The following is a 20,962-nucleotide window of genomic DNA, read 5'->3' on the forward strand; positions in this document are numbered from 1 at the left end:
TCTAACGAAATTTCCCCATTTCAATTGTATTGTATATGTAAACAATTTATATGAAAACCAGCTACGCTGAAAATACTTATAAAAAATCACAAAAAAAAAAGAGAAAACAAAAAAGATCCCCAAGGGACAGCAAAAAAAAAAAAAAAGAACATCTTGGAATTTTGGTTTGGGATTTAAGATTTGGTTCTAGGATTTAAAAATACAATACAATATTCTTTCGACAGAAAAGTAATTTCCTGTCATTTATTGTGATTTTTTTTTAAACTTAACTAGGTTCTTAATTAGCAGACGAAACTAATTCTATTTGCTTTAGACAGGAATATTCAATCCGGAGAGCTCCTCCTTGACCTCATCGTACAGGTCCTTGTAGTCATCGTTCTGGCGGATCAGCAGGGCAACTGTACCCCTTTTCACGCCCATGGCAGCTCCCAGGTCCGACCTGCTCGGCGTGTAGGCATAGGGAATTCCCTTCTCTTCACAAACAGCCGGCAAGTGGCACATAATCTCCACGGGAGTCACATCGCCAGCAAAGATGCAAATTCTATTCCAGAAAAGAGAACTCATTCATTTCTGTACTTTTAAAGGGATTATAAGATACTAACCCAGTTTCGCCTTTGCGAATGCGAGTCTGCACATCCTTGAGGCCATTTCTCAAAAAGGTCTTGTGCTTCATCGCCTTTTTGACCAGTTTGTAGCACTTCTTGGCCAGTTTTTTGCCTGCCATGGGTTTGGCGATGGAGTTCACGAACAGCAATTTGTCGTCGTAGGTCTCCTCCTCCTTGATCGAAACGTCTCCGCTAACCTGGACAGAGGTGTCGGCATCTTCAGATCGCTCTACTTTAACCTTAACCATGATTTTTAAGTTAAATTAATTGAATATTCGTCCAAAACTGAGGTAGTTTCACTCCAAAACACGTGTTGGTTGTTTTTAGTGATGGGAAAAGCAGTATTTAATGCTATCGATTAGTCTTTTACGAATGAGCAATCGATATGGATAACGTTTGCGCGGTCAATCCAGGGATGCATCCGTTTTTTTAAAATAGGTTATGTTTAGAAACTGAAAAGACTAATTAGTTTCTAAAGGTTTAAGATTACTTTTCAGCATTTTCTTTAAAAAAAAATGTAGCCTTTTATAGCTTAAAAATAAACATTTATTTAAATCTAACCATTAAAAAAAAGGTACTTCACATAAAACATTAAGATTAACTTGAATTTCGCACACATAAAATAAATAATTTAAGCTTTAAAAAATTGCTTGGCCAGCTGAATAATTTGCATGGCAATTTTAACCTCCCGCGCACCGCGAACTCCCAAAGCTTCTAGGTCCTCAAGGGTCAGTTGGATGAGGACCTCGAGGTCGATCTCCTGGCGGGTGAACAGCTCAGTGAGGTGCTCATTTCCCGTGCGGTCCAGCAGGGATCTGACCCGCGGACTCAAGGTGGGATGCTCCACCGGGGAGGAGTGCTTAAAGCGTCTATAAGTGGAACTGGGATTAGGGCTCATAGTGGACTCCTTTTTTCTGGAACTGGACCCCTTTTTCAACCAGGACAAATCATTTTTCACCGTTACTGTTTGCCGCGACCCTTGCAGTATTTCCTGCTTAATTTTCGCGGCTCGCACCTCCCGCGATTGTGGGTCAAGCGAAATGGAGGTCGAGGAGGTGCTGCCACTGGTTCTATTGTGGGTATTCTGACCTGATGGCGAAAACACGGATCGCGTGCGCATAAATGCTTGCGAATAACGCGTCGGTTCGGTACTTCCTGGTAGGCTCCGGTTAGTGGTACCCTGTCCTGGGTGCCGGCGGTCTGGCACTTGCAAATGGCTTGACTTTAGGCCACGGAACAGGGCAGTCCGTGATGCGGTGTTGCTCCTTCCGACCCCAGTTGGCGTTACATCATCGTCCACACTGTCGAATGAGAACGCCTGGGAGGTAAGTGGAGTTAATGGCGCCAACGGAGATCCGGGATCTGCAAAAATTACTATAATCAATATTTTGCAACATTTTTTATTAAAATTCCCAAAATTACCCCTCCAGACGCGATTGTAACGTTCCATTTTTTAGGGGACTGAAATAATTGGACGGACACAAAAACGACAAAAAACGTAAGACGGAACGGTTACAAAACTTATATTTTGCCAAAAAAGAGCGAAAATCCAATAACTGTAAGATACAGTTTCGAAAGTGTGACCGCCCCAAAAGCTATAGAATTTTCTAAAATCGTAAAAGAAGTTTGATCTGGCAATAGGTGGAATCAATAATAGATATGGCACATTTTTAAACTAAAATATTCCGCTCAAAAATTGGATGAATATAGCCAAAACTATAGCCTTTGCTGGGGGCCATATAGTGGCTCCAGGCATTTTTATGGCTCCATGCACTTTTGTTGACTTTCGAAGGGAAAAATTTAACAAAAAATCTAAAAAATATTTCGTTTCTAGATATTAAAACATTTAGATGGAGAATCGGTCTACAAATCGATTAAGGTATTTCGCTTAAGAATCAGATCGAAAATGGCCAAGATATAGCCTTCGCTGGGGGCCATATAGTGGCCCCATGCTCTTTTGTGGATTTTCGAAGGGGACCCTCCAGAAAATTCAACAAAAAATCTAAAAAATATTTTGTTTCGAGGTTTTAATGCAGATTGATGGGGAATCGATCAGGAAATCGATTAAGGTAATCCTCTCAAGAATCGGATCTAAAATGGCCAAGATATAGCCTTCGCTGGGGGCCATATAGTGACTCCATGCACTTTTGCGTATTTTTGAGGGGACCCTCCAGAAAATTTTACAAAAAATCTAATAAATATTTTGCTTCTATATTATAATACAAATTGATGGGGAATCGATCTACAAATCGATTAATGTATTCCGCTCAAGAATCGGATATAAAATGGCCAAGATATAGCCTTCGCTAGGGGCCATATATTGGCTCCATGCACTTTTGTGGATTTTCGAGGGGACCATCCACAAAATTCAAGAAAAAATCTAAAAAATATTTTGTTTTTAGATTTTAATGCAGATTGATCTACAAATCGATTACAAATCGATTAAGGCATTCCTCTCAAGAATCGGATCTAAAATGGCCAAGATATAGCCTTCACTGGGGGCCATATAGTGGCTCCAAGCACTTTTGCGGATTTTCGAGGGGACCCTCCACAAAATTTAAGAAAAAATCTAGAAAATATTTTGTTTCTAGATTTTAATTCAGATTGGTGGAGAATCGATCTACAAATCGATTAAGGCATTCCTCTCAAGAATCGGATCTAAAATGGCCAAGCTATAGCCTTCGCTGGGGGCCATATAGTGGCTCCATGCTCTTTTGTGGATTTTCGAAGGGGACCCTCCAGAAAATTTAACAAAAAATCTAAAAAATATTTTGTTTCTAGATTTTAATGCAGATTGATGGGGAATAGATCAAAAAATCGTTTAAGGCATTTCACTTAAAAATCGGATGAATATTGCCATAGGTACAGCCTTTTAATCATACTGCCCTTCTACAATTTTTAAAAAATTACGATGGGGATTCTTTAGGTTCCAGACTAGTCGTCAGAATTCCCCTATGAGTTGTCATAATAGAAACTAGAAAACTTTAATTATAATAATTAAGAATATTCATAAATATTCCATTAATGGAATGTTCCCCCATCCAACATCTAATCTATAACAAAATCTCTGATGTTATCCACGAGACTTTTATTGAAATCAATAAATAAAAATGAAAGTTCAAGAAACCCACTACGCATTAATATTTAGCATTTGACATGTCTAAGTACCTTGGCTGTGTTGTTTTTATACTTTCCACATAGTATTATTTAGCCTCTAATTAAAGCGAGTTTGGCCAGTTTCTGTTGATGCGATTTTTGATTTTGCGACGCAGACTTTTTTGGAATTAGCAATCAAAAGATGAACCGATAAAAGGTAAACAATTGCAAAAACCTCGCCATAAAGTGCCCAGAGAAATAATCAATTTCATTAATTAAATTCCAAATGAAAATGCACAATTTTTGCGTATGAAAATAATAAAAAAAATATTCATAAGATCGAAAATCATGACAATGCCACCTGTTAAAGCTGGATAATAGTATACATGTTGTTGTTGGGATTTTGTTCGCTTTATTTTGTATTTGTTGGCCAAGAACAACAAACTTTTGTTGTCTTTGCGCATTCGGCAATGCCGAAGCTTTGGTCTCCACAGTCGTACCACCCACAGCCCCCACTACCTCACCTGCTGGGAGGCTTGTTGTTGCCGGCTTTTGACCAAAAACAGCTGAGCTCCCCACAACAACAACAGGCCCCAACCAGCTGCTTTGTGTTTATATTTTTTTCACGAGCAACGCAGCACCTGCGCAGAAGCAACTTGCCCCACAAGACTCCCCTCGATTCAACAAATTGACGAAGAACCGAAGACCAAAGCCGAGCTTTCGGACGTATAAAATTGCGACGATTCCCCGATGGGCGACTCAGTCGTCTAACGGAGTTGAAACCTGAATGCTGAGCTGGAACAGAATTCTAGTGCCAGATTGTGCCCCCGTTGAGAATCCAACGAAACCCCAGTCGTAAAATCAAGAAATATTCACACGCTGCGTCAAAAGTCATAAACAAGTGCGTTTTTTCAAAAAATAATATACGGGTGCGTGTGGTGCTTTTGCGGTGTGCCCTTAAAAGTGGCAAATAAAATTTTCCCCCCAATAAAAATTATATTTAATATATATATAAAAAAAGGAAAAAAAATATTGAAATCAAAAAGCTACATCAATTGTTTAAGCATTTCGATCGCAGTGCTCTTGAGACATGCCAAAGTAGCCAGTGAAGTGTTAACAAAAATCACAGCAACTACCAAAACTACCATACCAACTACGACAACTTGCGAAACGAATTTTTTCGAGTGCTTAGACATCGGGCTGCCTCAACAAAAGAACTTTGGTAGGTTTTGGCTTTTGGGTTTGGGTTTTTGGTTTCGGTTTTCCACCGGACTCCGCAGTCTTTGCTTTGCTTAGCTTTGTTTGCCTTTGCCGTATTTCATGCAAATTAAATTAAGCAATTAAACGAAACGAAAAACACAAAAAAATTATATTTACCCAAGCTCGATTCTTGAGATATTTTCGGTTTTTTTTTGTTTGGCGATTGGATTACCTCATGTGTATGGCTTAGACCTCTCCAAGTGATTGCAAAAGTTTCTTTATTAATTTTTTTGTTCGCCTGCCGTTTTTTGTGCTATCGTCTTTCCGATTATTGGTAATTTTAACAAAATTTACCCAATCGGTCAGTTATTGCTCTGACGGGTTGTTCCCCTTTATTTTTGTTGGACTAGTTTTGTTCCAGCTTTGCTCCCCATCGACGAAAGTATGAATAAAATTCTCTACTGTTTTCATTTTATTTTTTACTCTTACTCTTACTTTGTGTGTTGCTTGTGAAAAATCAAATAAAAACTCAAAAACTTTTTTAATATCAACAAGCAACGGGGGCGAACACTGCACTGGAAATATATTTAATTGAACAACAAAAAGAAAGCCAAACAATCATAGGCAGCACAGAAAAGTGGATTGCTGTGGTGTTGTTGCTCTTTCTGGTGCTCAAACGATACACAATGGATCAAAAGTACAGCTGCCACCTAGAACAAGTGGCAAAATAAATATTTCACAAATAAAATAAAGACTATAAATACTTCAAAAAGTTAATGAGAAAATCACTAAATTTCATCAGAAACCTGCAACTATAAAAAAAGTTATAGAAAAAAGTGATAATAAATATTATATGTTTCAAAAAGTCTTTGAACTTTGCTCTAAAAAATCCTCAGTCGTAAATAAATAAGCAAACATGTCTGAGTCTACGAAGCCTATTTGAATTATATATATAGGTTTTGTAAAACAAAAAAAACCAACCAGACAAAAGCGTAAAGGCAAATTTGAAAATGTGCAAACAGAAATTTGCTTTGGCAAACAGATTTCAAAATAAACCAAAACAAACCCAAAGCAATAAAAGCCCTCAAAAAATAAGGGGAAAATTGTTGGAAAATGTAACAAGTCAAAGGAATTTTTTTCTTCATCCAATTCGTCCGTTTCCCCCATTCCTTCTCACTGACTTTCCCGCATTTTTGTGATAATTTAGATAGAAATGTTAAAAAAAATGTATAGATTAAAATGTTAGGTTTTCCTCGACGAAAACCGTGAATGGAACTTGAATGTTCGAGAAAAATAGTTCGGTTGCTGTTTGATAAAAAAAGATGTATGAGCGTTGTTTGATTTTAATAGAATTTTTGAAAATATGTAAAGAATGGGATAGGAAATTTTTAAAGAGGTTATGGAAGCCTTTCATTCTATAAATTAAATTTATTTGGAACAACTTTTTGGAAGCGATATAACATATAGTACAGCCAGAATCTCACTCCAACGTCAGTTGAAAAAGTTTACGGACTCGGCAAGATTAAAATAAACGCCAAACAACTTTTTGGATTTTGATTTGGCTGATTTTCAAGTTTTCTTTTAATGTCCCCGCCTTCTATTCTACTTGAGGCAGTATGCAAATGGAGTGCGTTCAAGTATTTGTTGAGAATTAAACGGAAATAATTGAATTATGCTTAAATCAAATGAGAACCTTTCAATTCAATCCAATCGAAAGTCAACAAGCACATTGAATAAATAAATATGAGAGCGGAGCAAACCTAATCTTAAATGGGAATAATAATGTAAATATTTGAGTTATCCAACCGCATTTACATAAACAAGGAAAAACTCTTGAAACCGAAAACTCAACTATGTCTAGTACTGAAGTTTTTTTGTTGGCCTTTGGCTGATTCCATTTGCAAGGATGTGTGACAGACATCAGGAAAAGCTGCCAATTAGAGCCGGATTTCCATACTAGGATTAAGTCACAAATTCACAGAAATGAAAATATTTTAAGTAAATTAAAAAGTAGAATTTCTGCCACACTTTCCCATTAAATAACAGCACGACTAGGCATTTCACAAACTTTTTGGCCCCGAATACTAAATTCCATAATTAATGGTCAGGCCAAGAGTATCTGAATCGAAAGAAAAGTTGCAGAAAATGTGTGAAATGTTAAATTAAAGGATAAACTCTTTCTCTGCCTGTCTGTGCTAGAGAGTGTGTACTCGTCTAATTCCCCAAGGATATGCTTCCTTCCACCCAGAATACTAGAATGAATATGAATGTGCATCGTATGTTTTGGTAGCTTGAGTCGCCTGCATTGGGGATTTACCAGACCTACTGCAAAAAAATGAAACAAAATTGTCCAACCAAAATTTATTCTGTTGTCGCTTTAGAATAGAGCAGCCTCCAAGGACCAACTAAAAAAAAAGTGAAGATAAAATACATAAAAATACAGATACAATTTACCAGAAGCAAGCAGATGTTGGTTTGAAAAAAAGATTTTTTTGGTAAAGAACTGCAGTCACTGTGGGATAAACGTTTGAATTTGATTTTTTTAGACTGTAGATTGTATACTGTCCTAAGATTATATTTCTATATCGTGTATATATAAAAGTTTTTTTTTAATATTAAGAAACTAGCTTTATTTTGTAAATAGTCACTCTATTCTTCCTGTCCTCAAAGATAAAAAATGTACGTAAATAAACCTGCAATCGAACCATGAAAATGTGATGAATGGAAGACCTTCCTTTTGACAGTTTCCAGCTCATTGTGTGCCCATTGTATGGGCCAGTGGAGACGAGAGCCAAAGTCACATGAGTGCAATTTTAAAACAGTGAAAGATATATAAAGCAAAAGCAAACAACTGATCAAATCTCGGCGCTATTGCAATGGGCGTCGTTTTCCGAAATGACGGCTTAGATGTACTCGCATAAAAAAAAGCTTGTACACCACCAAGGAAGATGAGAACCTGGAGACCTCAAGCTGAGAGCTGCGAACGGCGAGCGGCGAGCAAGAAACGAACGAAGATGGCAAACAACTGAGGTTGCAATAAATCCCTGGCAAGACAAGGAAAAGGAGCTGCAATTGAACCGCCTGCTCCTTGGGTCCTGCATCCCAAGTCCTTCGTTCTCGACCGGTCGGTCTAAGTCCGTCATTTGGTCCTTTGGTGATGGGGTGCTCGGGTCGAATAGCGCAACAGAATGTCAATTACTTGAATGTGAGGTTGGGTCAAAAGCTATATAGAAGTGCTTGATTTTCATTTGAAAATTCCCTACCCGGCAATGGGAAAAACTATTGGGAGCCCTGATTGCCTCTCGGTTACTTTGACTAATTTTTGGGTTTGTTGCATTCGAGCAAATCGTCTTGCGGAAAGCAATAAATTTTTCTGCAGGAAATTTAATGGATTAGGGGGATGTGAGAAATTTATCCCTGATTTGAGGTTTGATTTTTCATATTCAAGCTGCATTTCTTACCTCTCTGTATCCTCCGCACTTGTGTAGAAGACTTGAAAAAATGACATACTATTTTAAGTCATTTGCTAAATTTTATTTGCTAAAGAAATTGTTTAATAAAAATGTGGATACCTATTTCTTATATTCATTTAGTAAAACATTTTCGTATTAGTGGATTGTTATTTTTGAGATTATAATTATTTGAAAGGGTATATTTTTTCTTAGTGCACTATCCAAAAGTGAACAGAAGTTCACATCTGGGCCTTGGTCCAGGTCCAAACGTTTTTCTGTCGGTCTTTCCATTTATCGATGGCTTGCTTGCATGTTTGTCTGTCAATTGGATTTCATCCTAGGAGTGAGCTTCGAGTTTTGAGTTCCTTTTTTGAGAGCCAGAGTTTGGGCACTTGGCCGCCTTTGAGCTTTGAACATGCAAGAGGCCGGGCCTGGTCAAATGCTTGGCTCGTTTGCAGGTTTCCTGTGTGCCTTTGGACTTGGAATAGGGCTTGGAATTCCAGCTAAGACCTGAACTTTGGAAATTGTTGGCATGCCTCTTTGAGCATTTGAAACAAAATTATCGGGGAAAAAATGCCTCAGTTATAGAGTGATTTTTATAATTAGCACATCACTTTCAAGTTTATTATTACTTAATTAAACATTTACTTTTTCCATTTTGATTTATTTTTTATGTCTTTTTTAATTACAATATATTTTATAGCTCAAGCGGTTTAGGAAAGGATTTATTATTTATTGTAAAAAATATTAATTTATATGATTTCCCCATAATTATATTTGCTTATTTTGTAATTTACTTTCCGAAAGTGTTGAAAAGTTTGGGCTTTAGTTCTCAAATCTGTTCTCAAGTTGATAAACAAGGACAAAGAGATATAAACACAAAAAGAGCCAGGACATGGAGAAAAAATTAATTCTAGGACTGGGACTCAGACTATGACTATAACAGGATTTACTCCGCGAAAAGTACACTTAAAGGATATTCTTATATAAAATTATAATAAACTATTAAATAAACAAAAAAAAAATCTATTTTTGTACGCTTTTCGTTGTTTTATGTCTTTTAAAAGTTAATCATAGAAGTATTTAGTAAAAGGACCCCTTTCCTTGATTTTTTTGCGACTGTATTACCAGCCAGAGATAAAGATTGTGACGAATGCTCCACAGTCTTCTGGCTGTGATGGAAGCAGTCGTGGAAGTCGTCGCATCAAAATGAATGGATATAGTTTAAGTGTAGGAAAAACATGCCCGAAACGGAAGAACTAATGGATGGATGTATGGCTGGCTGGTTGGCTAAAAGATGGGCTCTGACAGGGGCCAGAGTTGCCAGAACTGTCAGATGTGATGCTTTTCTTATTGTTGTTGTTGTTGTTGTTGTTGCTGTTATTGTCGCTGTTTTATTCTATGAACTCAGAACGCGTCGCGTCATTCGCAATTTTTCTATTGTTTGCGCAGTTTTTTTCCGCCCGTCCTACTGTATTTCGTATCTTTTTGCACGTTACGTCTGTTTGTCTGACAGCTGAGCACTGTTTATATGCCAGACATATACCTACCCACATCCATAAAGCTATATATGTATATAAATATATATATACTATAGTGTTTGTGTGTCCAGACGACTGCCTGTCGACGGAGTTTGCTCGTATTACCCTGTCAATCTTTACTTTCACGGGCCCGGCTTGTAATGTTTTCACGCTGCATGTGAGAGGGAAATTGCCGAGAATTTTCGCAATTTTGGGGTAGGAATAGCCCAGATTTTTAGTTTGGGGGGTGAAAACTACGCATCGAACTATTTTAATGCCTTATGAATACAGGCTTACTGAAATGTTCCGTTTACATAACACCTATTTTTGAAAGGGTTATAACATTGAATTGATTTTATAAAATGGCTTGTCAAAAAGAATCCTATTTTTGATAGAAAAAATTAAATTCATATGGGCCCATTTAAATCTTCAAAAAAACTAACCAAAAAAACTTAAATTTAAAAAAAAACGGAATGAGCGAATCTCTCAAAAAAAAATAAAATTCCATGAAGGCTTTGTCCGTGTTCGCTGCTAAAGAAATGAGCAAAAATTTCACCAAAATGGCAAAAGGACCAGAAGAGGGCCAGGAAAAGGGATAACGGGCGGCGTGGCGGAAAGAGTTTTGGGGGGGGGGAATGACTGCCTTGTGTGACACAAGTGACACTATTTTCTGGTGCTGCCAGTGCCACAAGTAGAAATTCGCTAATGCTCGCCGTTGCAGGCGGCAGTTGCAACAACAACAACATCAACAGCAACGAAAGCGCTAGCACACTGGGGATGCCGCGCCATGTTGCAATTATTATTTCCGGCTGGAAGCGAAAAATAAAGTTGGATATGCAATGAGCAGGAAGCAGCACACGCCAAAGCACAGGCGTGGCGTGTGAAAAAATAAGGCCTGCTTACAGGACACCACATACACTTACACCAACTGACACACACAGTAACAAGTGCACAGGAACCCTCAGCCGCAGCGTTGCCCAACCTCAAATCCTGTCGGAGATGAGAGCTGGCAAAAAGGATATTTAGGGGCTGAAAGATGATGAAGTGCAGTTTGATGAGGGTGTACTTAGAATTAGTCATAAAAGTAATCCCAGTTCTATTACTTAAAATTAATAATTTACAAATTGTGGTTGATGTTTTTAATTTTTAATTATTTATTTAAAAATGTATTTTATTGAATGTTTTTTGGAAACCGATTTCTTTTATTCATTCGGTCTCCGTGGCGTATGAGTAATATTTTTCAATGCATGTTTTATTAGAAAATCTATTTTAATAAAAAATCTCTATTGTAAGCAAATGTATAAATTATTTCAATGTATTTATTGTAATTGTACTATTTTTAGCTCATTAGAAATTATTTTCTTTACAGTTTCTCTTGTTTGGCGTATGGGCCCACGTGGCGTATGATAAATTTTTATTTTAGAAAAAAACATAGAACTCTGATTATTGTAATTTATATTGCTAAAATTCATCAAATAATATTGAATTGAGAATATTATATTGAAATAAGAAGACTTTAAGGATCTATTTAATAAATATTTGGAGACTGACCACATGGCGTATGATTAATTTTTTTTTCAAGATTAAGAAATTATTGAAAAAATTAAAAATTATGTTTTTTATAAGTAAGATTATATTGAAAAATATATATATTGATGTAAACAGCACTAAAATTTTTCAAACAACATGGCGTATGATTAATATTTATATAAAGCATGTTGTCTTTGCGTTTTTAAAAGAAAAGAACGCATTGCGTATATTTATTTTCATTTTCGATAACCTAGATGTTGACTTATTTATGAGTCTCGACCGTCTGATGATAGAGATATACCTTTATCGCGAGCCTTCACTGTCCTTTATTCGCAGTCCCTTGAATTTTCAGCCCATCATCAGCGGCAGCTAAAAAATAACCGTACAGTGCAGCAGCAACAGCGGCAGTGGCAGCAGCGGCTGCAACGTCGCTGTTTCCTCTTTTGTTTGTGTGCAGCGCATAATTTGCGAGACAAACATGCAAAAATGCCCCAGAAGTGAAAAAAATATCCCAACCTACATACAGATCCATGCATATACATGCATGCACTCATACAGACGCGATTCGGAAAGGGAGAACAATTCCCCAGCAAGTTGAAGTGCAAAATGGCGGGAGCAAAGGACTCCAATGGGGGTGGTGAACGGGTGGGGGTGTGGGTGGTGCGGTTACGGGTTGAAGATTTTGAAGTTTTTGCGGTGGTCGCCGGCATCTGGGCCGCCGCTGTTCGTTTCGTTTCGCTTCAAGACGCAAAGTTTATCTTGCGCTTAGGCGCAACGGCCGCGAGTTGCAGCCAACGGCTTCATCTCAAAGGGTCTCTATTTTGTCCGCTATGAGTGTGTGTTGCACTGGAAAAAATAGATTCTAAATTTATTTTAAGTTAAACAAATTATTACTTATATGAATTATAATTTTCTTTTTGATTTATTGTACTTTTTTTTTCTTAAAAAGTCCTTTTTTTTATATTTTATATTTTAACTCACAGACTATTTCTCAGTGCCTTTTGGTGTGTCAGCTTCTGTGGGATTTTTTGACTTGTTTATGGCCATAAGTTGATTTCCGAAATGGAATTCTCAAAAAGGGATTTGGCTGCCGGCTCGGCTCGGTTCGGCCCAAAACCTCATTATTAGACTTCAAAGCGAATTGTAAATCCCGCGGTCGAAAACCCCGGTCAAAAATGGGTTTCGTTTATTTAAAGGAAATATCCCGTCAGCCATGTTCCGTCAGCAAACCAACCTCCATTATCTCGGCTCATATAGAGCCGAAAAAAAATACACAAAAAATTGATAAAGTTGTCTTTTTTTTTATGTTTTGTTCGCCCCACTTCATTGTCTCGAAACCAAAATGGGGGAAGGATATTATTGACTAATGGCTGCAGTCGAGTGAAATTTATGGTTCTCAGATGGATGTGTGTGTGTGTTTGCATAAGTGCATGTACGTATGTGGGTGTGTGGGTGTGTAAGTTAATGAACATTTTTGATGGTAATTGAATGGGACGCATGGGTTTGCCGCTGTAGTTATGTCTGATGAATTGCGGGACCTGCCTTCTCGTAGGAGGGTGAAATATATAATTTATAGGTGCCATAGATAAGGGAAATGAATTTGTCATGTCTAAGACTTTCGGGTTCTCCCCAGATGCAGGCTCCAATTGCCGATTAAACAATACCCGAAGCTACAAAAGTAAAAACTAGTAAGTAAATAAATAATTATTGTTATTGTTAGGGCTTGAAGCGTTTGGTGCCAGCCACCGCATCGAAATGCGAAGATTGCAATTCGTCAGCTAGCCTAAACAATAAACGCGACACTCGCACAGTGGTCGTCGCCAAACACAAACGAAATGGAATCGTAAAAATGGAAACAAGTTGCAAATAAACAAAAAGCCAAATCCCTTGTAGCAATGGGTAGAAATGGGGTAAAGTAGCAACTGAAGGAAAACAAAAGGAAAACATTTGCTTAGCACTTGAAAAATGTGCTCGACGAAACGTAAAAAAAAAATGAAATTATTCTGCGGCCCTGATCGTGTGGTTCCCCCCTTTTTGCCAAAACCCTTTAGCTTTTTACACTGTCAACCTCTATATATGAATATATTTTAGCCCTTTCTTGTTAGGAGGAGCCTGTGAACCCGAAGAGGACCTCCGAATGCCTGTATTTGACACAGTGGTTGGGATTTCATTTAAGGAACACAACAATTATTAATAATTATTAAAGTTTTAACTTAAATTAAGCTTTAATTTACAATACAAGCTACAGTTTATTTTATAATTATTTTTTTTTGAAAAAAGAAGTTTAATCTTTTATTGGAATATATATTTTTTTTAAAATACTTTAATAATCCCCAAGGACCCCAGTGTGACTGTCCTTTTTTATGTCGTTTTGGCGACGGTGGTCACGCCGCTGTCATCAAGGCAGCTGTTCCCCCCTTTGTCTGGAATTCCTACCATTCCTCCCCTCATCAGGCCAACACTAAAAACGGAGAGCGAGTTGAAGGAGCTTCGGGGATTTTGGGGCATGGTGAGAAGTAGGGGGATGAAAAACTGGGAAAAACTTTGGGGAAAACCGAGGAATACAACATAATTGCAATTTGCGTAATTTTGCCCCTAAAGCTGAATGAGAAATGAGCGGCAACGAGTCGTGCCCGGAGTAACTGAGAAGAGAGTTGGGCTTGGGATTGGACGGACGGGCAATAAGGACGGACTGGGTACTGGGCTAAAATATGAATATCCGAATGTACTTAATAAACAAAAACACAAAAGAAAAGTAGCCAAAGTAAACAGCATGTAGTATGCATGGAAAGAGCTCACAATTCTCGCAGTTCCTTAACAGTGGCGTGCAAGGATTTTTTTGTGACAAAAAGGGAGGATATTAAAAAAAAAAGGATTAGGATCTCTTTAAAATTAATTCAATATATTTATTGCAACTTTAAGTCCCTACCCTCTCTTTATGCATTTCATATTTTAGAGTCCCCAAAAAATGGTTGTCGAGGGGGCTTGGTTGGTGGAAGTTTTCTGGTTTCTGTATGACACCCATGGAAAAGTGCAGTCAAGTTTTTCCTTTATGAAGGTTTGTTTTTTGTCGGCGGGGAATATTTTTAATTTTAATATGCATGTTGGACATGGCCGGAGGGCGTTGAAGGGCTGGGGCGCTGGAGAAGTTTTCATGGCTTTTGTATTGTGATGATGTTATACTTAACACTCCATTTTCATTGTTTTATCTAAAAGCGAGATTTAAGGATTTTAAGTTGGATATAGTTTTTAATTAAAAAATATTTTATAACATTTGTGGATTATGGGATTTGTCATAAAGAAAGTTATGTGGACTCTACTGGTAGCATTACCCTTTGAACTAACTGCATTTTCCCACATTTCTTATATTTAATGCGACAGTTAATAACTTATCATCAAACATTGTTTGCAGCCATTCCACCTGCCACATGAGGCAGCCTTGATTTGGGGCCCTCTTAGACGTCAATTTGCTGCCTCGGCTGAGCTGCCTTCACCTTTTTGCGTTGCAGCCATGTGTTTACTTCTTGGCCACCACTTTGTAAGCCACTTTGCTACAAAAAAAAAAACGGCAACTTGAGCGAAGTGGATGGAAAAAAAAAGGCTAGGAAACCGAAAATGAATCACCACCCCCGCAGCAGCTGGCCAAAACTCGTTGGCAAGCTTATTGTCAACTATTTAAATGCTGCAATTTCGGTCTTTTGTGCAGGCGGAATGTGTGAGGCCCGAGCAGCCATTACACTTGTGGCCATTGTTTGCCTTTATAGCCTTTTGTTGCATAAATCGTTTACAACAATACAGCAGCAGAAAAAAATGAAAATAAAAATGGGGAAAAAAGTTACTACCGCTATCGCCACTCTTTCGGCATCGGCTTCGGCTTCAGCTTGTTCTTGTTCTTGTTCTTGTTCTGGATGCCGTGTGTAATTTGTCATTCACACCACGTGCTTGGCTAAGAGCAGCGGCAGGAAGAACCACTGCAGTCTGCAGTTGTACTGCATCCCCATCCCCTTGGTCTGTTAGCCCACTTTTCCACCATTTTTTCCGAACCCACTTTTCTTTTCCACCAGTATCCGACTCACCCATCCAGCATTTTTAATGGCAGCGAATACACGCGTAAGACGCGACCATTTCCATAATGCAGCCTTGTGCTGCCACCAGCATCTTCAGCTTGGATTGGTTGCACGTTGTGTGGCACAGTGGTACGATAGCTATTTTTTGAACATTTATGAAGGTTGTTCTAAGTCAAGATCTAAAGTTATTCTTTCATGTATTTGTTACTCCGGTTTCCTTGATATTATTTCTTAAATTTTATACTCCATAATAAATAGCTCTCACACCACTGTGCACATTGCAAACATTGCAAAACTTTATGCACTCGAGCTGTATTTAAATGGTGTGTGAGCATTCGGAACCTTTCTTTTCGTGTCGCAGCATCTTAGTACTTTTTTCCCTCTTGCCTCCTGCCTCCTGCCTGGCGCACTTTTGTTCTTAAAATTTGCGTACGTGATCGAAATGTTTGGCTATGCTATACATTCCCTACTTTCAGTGCTTATATTCCCCTGTATCGCTATAATATACATTTATCTTTATTTTTTTCACAATTTTTTTTGTTTGAATATGTTTGAAAATTTATGTGAATTCATGGAAATTATTCAGTGCAGTTGGTGGGGATTTGATGGGGTGGAAATGGATTTAAAAGGATTCTATTCTTATAAACTATGATCCGAAATGGCATTAGCTATAACCTGTAATAGGAAGCTATTTACTGATTGTCTAATCATGAAAGTCCATGGCTCTGCTTATTAAAAGGTTAATTTCCTCCTAAAAAGTCAAAATTTTATTGACTCTGCACTTCGTAGCCCGAAAGTTTAAGGTAAACAGAAACTACGATGAACATCACGTATACGACATGGTGGTTTACCTCATTTCGTTTATTCAAATTAGTAAATATTCATGTTTGGGCTGTGTTGAAGATGATTAATATGCTTAATGGGTATTGTTTAGACATAGGCCTATGAATGGGCATCAGGTGGTAGATCCCTGCTGCTTCCACCTCCTCCCTCCCTCCAGAAAAGTGTTGGGCCCACAATGACCTTTTGTCTTAATTACACACACATTTGTACACTTTTGGGTACGAAAGCCCAGTCGACCCATTTCAAGGCGAGACGCCACCAAGCAAAGCGTCTCCCAAGCAAAGAAATATTAATGAGCTTGGAGTGTTGTCTAAACAACAACGAGAAGAACTACAACAGCAACAGCATTTTGTCTGCTCATAGATTTTTGATTCAAATTTAATTACTTAAAGGAAATTATACTTAAATTGGCTTTCAGCTTTAGCTCACGCAAGTGGAAAATATTTTCATCTTCATCAAGATATTTTTGTGTGTGCTGTAGAGGAGCTAGGTTCGAGTGGATGGATGGCTGGGTGGAGGGTCGATTGTTTGGGCGCCCTTTTTTGTGTCTCTAATGTTATTAAAAAGGCTTTCAGGAGAATATTTTTGGGGTTATTTTAGAATCAATTAATCTATTAAATTGTATATGTATTTAATAGCATAAAATGGTTGTGGCTCCCTAGATGGCCATTTGGGGTTTTAAATAGATTCTTTTAAAAGATTGAAGTTTTTACATTGCTACTTTAAAAGATAGTCTAAATAATTTATGGATAAGCTTGGGAAGCAATCTAGAAGCCACTTTACCAAACCCTAAATCAAATACTAGATTTCAATCAGTAAAAAGTGTCAACCAAAACAGAAATTTTGCCAAATTATAATTGTGCCAAGGAAATGGCAAACAACAGAAAGAAACCAAATATGTACAATGCATTCTCCCTTGAATGTGAGGCAAGTAAATCATAGTTCAAGGCTGCATTTAATGGATTCTCGGTCGGAGATGGCTTAGCCAGCCCATATATGTATGTTTGCATCAGCAAACAAAAGTATATATGTGCATATATTACATTTATATGAAAGACCACAGCCAGTACTTAATATAAAAATAAATAAAAACGGAACTAGGTTGCCCGCGGCTTAGTGAGAGGAGAAAGTGCTGGAAGGTCGGGGGCAGAATGTTACATCAGAAAAAAAGAAATAAAGAGCTTTGTCTGACCTTGACTTATAAACACTTTTATAACAATTATTTTTGCATTTTTTCTCGCCACTGCTTATAATTGCATCTAGCAGTCATAGAACAGAAATCATTAAAATAAGAAGAAAAAAAATAAAACGTAATAATAAAGAAGCGAAACCCACTCGGCTTGATGCAAATAAGCAAGGCAGCGGCAGCAGAAACGGTTTGAATGATGCTTATGAAGCTGAAGCCAGCTGAGTGGGTCAGTTGTGGCAGGCACATGCAACCACAGTGGATCATGGCTAAAGGGAATAATTAAATGTAGATTTAACTCAGGAAATCATGATAATAAAATGAGTTTTCTGATTAAAAGTAAGTTTTATTCAAAAACCCAATTTAATTTAAACTTATGGCCATACCACATATGAATATCTGAAATTCCTGTTTTTTATTACTTACTTTTCAACTTAACATGCAAATATTTTCCAACAATTTATATTAATTAGCCAACTTCAGAGTTCAAAAGTTGCGCCAACAATGAGAACATTCTGTAGTAGAGACCCCCCTTATAATTGCAAACAATCAGGTGACTCTCAGCTAGTTTAAGATTTTCCAACCCATGTGGGTAGGGCCCTCAATTCCCTCCCCCTACAGCTATAGAACCCTCAAGGCAGAATTCACAATAACTATGCATGAGCTCTACTATGAAAGTCAAATAATAATGATTGGAACGAACCACAAAAACCGACTGCGCCACAAGATCAATAATTAATATCGCTGCAAGGTGCTTCTCTTGATTACACAAAAAGATACAAAAATCATTTTTGGCTTTGGTTATGGTTTTGGCTTTGGCTTGAATTGAGAAAAAGTAAATGTAGAACCAAAAGCCAGCAGCCAGCAGCAAATATCAGCAATTTAACAGAGATGAGTCGTAGTCGCAGACAACAAAAAATAGAATACTTATAGACAAAAGCAGAACTCTGATGAGCAGAGAACGATAAAAAATCCGAGAATAACGATATGGCACTATAGTTATAACAACAACAAAACAAAAAGCTAAAACCGCAATCAAAATAATAAAAAAAAATGACATCGTTGGTTGCGCCTCAAGGTCAGGCAAACCTTTTTAATGTATTGAATTCACGGCGTTGCAAATAAGATAAAGAAAATAATAATTATATAAACGGATATTAAAATAATAACTCCAAGCAATTAATGTCAAAAAAAGATAAAGATAAGCTAAGCATTTTGAACTTTGGATACCCTACAGAAAACTATAATAATGTTTTAAAATTTAAACTCAGATTACTTGAGTAGACTTGACTTTTAAAAACCCTTATTAATAAATTCATTTAATTTATAGATAAAATTGACTCATTTCTTAAAACACACTAGAAACTATTAAACTTTTAACAAGTTCCCTTGCAAATAGAATAATTGCTTTAATTTGAATTAATTGCTTAAATTAGAAAATTAGTAGTTTTCCGTTTTTTACACTTCTGCATCTGTATCTTAAATGCATTTAATTTTGTATTGTTCCGATTCATGAAAAACACATTCCTAAGTATACCTTTGGGCTCTACAAATGGGGCTTTCAAATCGAATTCCTCCGGAAAGGGATGGATAATTGCTGCGGTTTATGGCTCCGACATGTGTAAGCCAAAGGGCTTACAAAGTTGTTGGGTATTTTCGAGGTTTATGGTCCCACATCTTGTACTAGAAGTTATAACTCCTTAATCCGTTGTTGTTTTGCTCCGAAGCGGTCGGTTTGCCGGCTGGTTGGTTGTTTGGTGTGTCGGTCGGTTGTTTATCTGGCAAGTTGGCTAAAAAGCAAAAAAACAGAGCGACAGAACGATGGAAGCCAAACCGAAGGGTGACAAAAAGTGTGACAACATCCGACGGAGACAGAGCTGAAAACTATTGTATATTTTGTTTGGACAAGCCCCAGAGGCATTCTCCCGACTGTCGAATCTCGAATCTCTGTCAGAGAGCCAGAGCGAAGATACTATTGCAAAATTTTTCGCACAAACGCTATCGACACAAGCTGGATAAGCTGACAAAGGTGCTAAAAAATGTGAGAAGATTGAACGCTTCACTGACTCACCTGACTGAGTGACTGACAGACAGTTTATCAAATGATGGACGCTTGAGTTGCCCTGTCTCCCCGGATACCCTCCATCACCTTGTTTGTTCTCCGAGCTATGTGTCTAAGCCGCTAAGTACTGGAACTGGAATTAACTGATGCCATATTTAGTGACAATTAGCGAAAAAACAGAAACAGAAACAGAGACCGAGCCAGCAGCTCCAACAAGGCTAAACAATTTTGAATAAGTTAGAATGTTCCGAAAATGTGCTGTAATGCGACACAGTTTGCGGATCTGTGAAATGCGAAACTCGGCGAAAAGTTGATCCACTCACCTGGCTGACAACTTTGGGTGGAAAAGGTGCCACGACACGTGGCAGTCAGAATTGAAAATTTTAATGCGGATTCCCATGAATGGATGGGTTAAAATGTCAAACTAAAGTCGACTATTCAGGCCAATTAAACGCAAACATGTGGGGGAAAGTTTTAAAGTGATGATAGGGATTTTCTTTAAAGGATCCTAGATGTCCAACTCTAATCCTCGGCTATCAAAATACATATTATAAACTGTAACTGTTACTTTGGCAGTAAAACTAGAGAGGCCAAGCCAAAAGCCGGCTTAATGATTTATTAGGCAAAACACTTAGTATTCTGGTGTTGGCAGGGCCACAAACCAGAAAAAATCTGTACCACGTCCATCTCTAATGACAACCGACAGCCGACAACCCCGTACTGGGTAGTCTAAACGAGTGACATTGAAACATTTAACGCGTTTATATTTAAAATGTATGACTACGCATATGGTGTCTGGCTAAGTACATAAATGTATAAGCATCGCTCGGTCGGTATGTTCGGTCCCAGAGTTTGCAACTCGTACTCGAAATGTATATATGCATATGATGGTCTTGAATGTATATTTTTTTGTTGGTTCTGCTGCTGCTGCTTCTGCTTTTGGCTTACAGAAAACGCACACACACAGTGCATACATAATTAATTTATAAATTGTTAAGACAACGAACGATACAACACTTGGCCGTACATTTCTTTTGAAGCTTTATCAACTGACGGCGGGGTGCGGGCATGCACTGCAAAAAGTGTTGAGTGTCAGAGGGAAGATCATTATAAAATATATCATTTTAGGATCTTAAAGATGCTCAAACAAATATGTGTAATGGATAGCTAGACCTTCCTTTTCTTAGTTATAATAGTCTACTGATTTTTTTTCTCTGCAAAACTGAATGATTGCGAGTTTGTGGATGACGGGTCATGGGGGAAATGGGTGGTGGTAGTGGGTTGGGTTGGGTGGCAGCCTGACAGCTAAAGTAACGCTTCGTTTGGCTCGCCTTGACAGCTGCCTACTGGCATGGGATACTGGCAACTGGGGCTGGGACTGGGGTTCCGATGGGCGGGCCG

General features: G+C 37.9%; 3 protein-coding genes and 1 long non-coding RNA gene across 7 annotated transcripts in view; 1 reads left to right on the forward strand and 3 right to left on the reverse strand.

Annotated features, from left to right (window-relative positions):
* Positions 1 to 212: 212 nt before the first annotated feature.
* Positions 213 to 956, reverse strand: LOC6507805 (H/ACA ribonucleoprotein complex subunit 2-like protein). The gene is made up of 2 exons (XM_001956347.4): positions 603 to 956; positions 213 to 541 (listed from the first exon to the last, which is right to left on the reverse strand). The coding sequence occupies exons 1-2, from the start codon at positions 851 to 853 to the stop codon at positions 310 to 312; spliced, it is 483 nt and encodes a 160-aa protein (XP_001956383.1). The 5' UTR covers positions 854 to 956; the 3' UTR covers positions 213 to 309.
* Positions 957 to 1,133: 177 nt separating this feature from the next.
* Positions 1,134 to 2,205, reverse strand: LOC6507804. The gene is made up of 2 exons (XM_001956346.4): positions 2,028 to 2,205; positions 1,134 to 1,967 (listed from the first exon to the last, which is right to left on the reverse strand). Exons 1-2 carry the CDS (start codon positions 2,053 to 2,055, stop codon positions 1,237 to 1,239), a joined length of 759 nt encoding a protein of 252 aa, XP_001956382.1. The 5' UTR covers positions 2,056 to 2,205; the 3' UTR covers positions 1,134 to 1,236.
* Positions 2,206 to 4,435: 2,230 nt separating this feature from the next.
* Positions 4,436 to 20,962, forward strand: part of LOC6507251 (Ig-like and fibronectin type-III domain-containing protein 2) — a 64,804-nt gene continuing 48,277 nt past the window's right edge. Inside the window, exon 1 of the mRNA XM_001956345.4 lies at positions 4,436 to 4,923. The gene's annotated coding sequence lies outside the window, so the exon portion shown is untranslated. The remainder of the gene's footprint in view (positions 4,924 to 20,962) is intronic.
* Positions 10,901 to 20,297, reverse strand: LOC123257098. Of its 4 annotated transcripts, XR_006507035.1 has the most exons (4): positions 19,885 to 20,297; positions 19,571 to 19,704; positions 19,037 to 19,289; positions 10,901 to 12,249 (listed from the first exon to the last, which is right to left on the reverse strand). It is a non-coding gene; the product is annotated as an uncharacterized LOC123257098 (long non-coding RNA). The 4 variants fall into 4 exon arrangements; XR_006507036.1 differs by having other exon boundaries at positions 19,037 to 19,694; XR_006507037.1 differs by lacking the exon at positions 19,037 to 19,289.

This window comes from Drosophila ananassae, chromosome 2R (genome assembly GCF_017639315.1).
Source record: "Drosophila ananassae strain 14024-0371.13 chromosome 2R, ASM1763931v2, whole genome shotgun sequence".
In the NCBI taxonomy this organism is placed as follows: domain Eukaryota; kingdom Metazoa; phylum Arthropoda; class Insecta; order Diptera; family Drosophilidae; genus Drosophila; species Drosophila ananassae.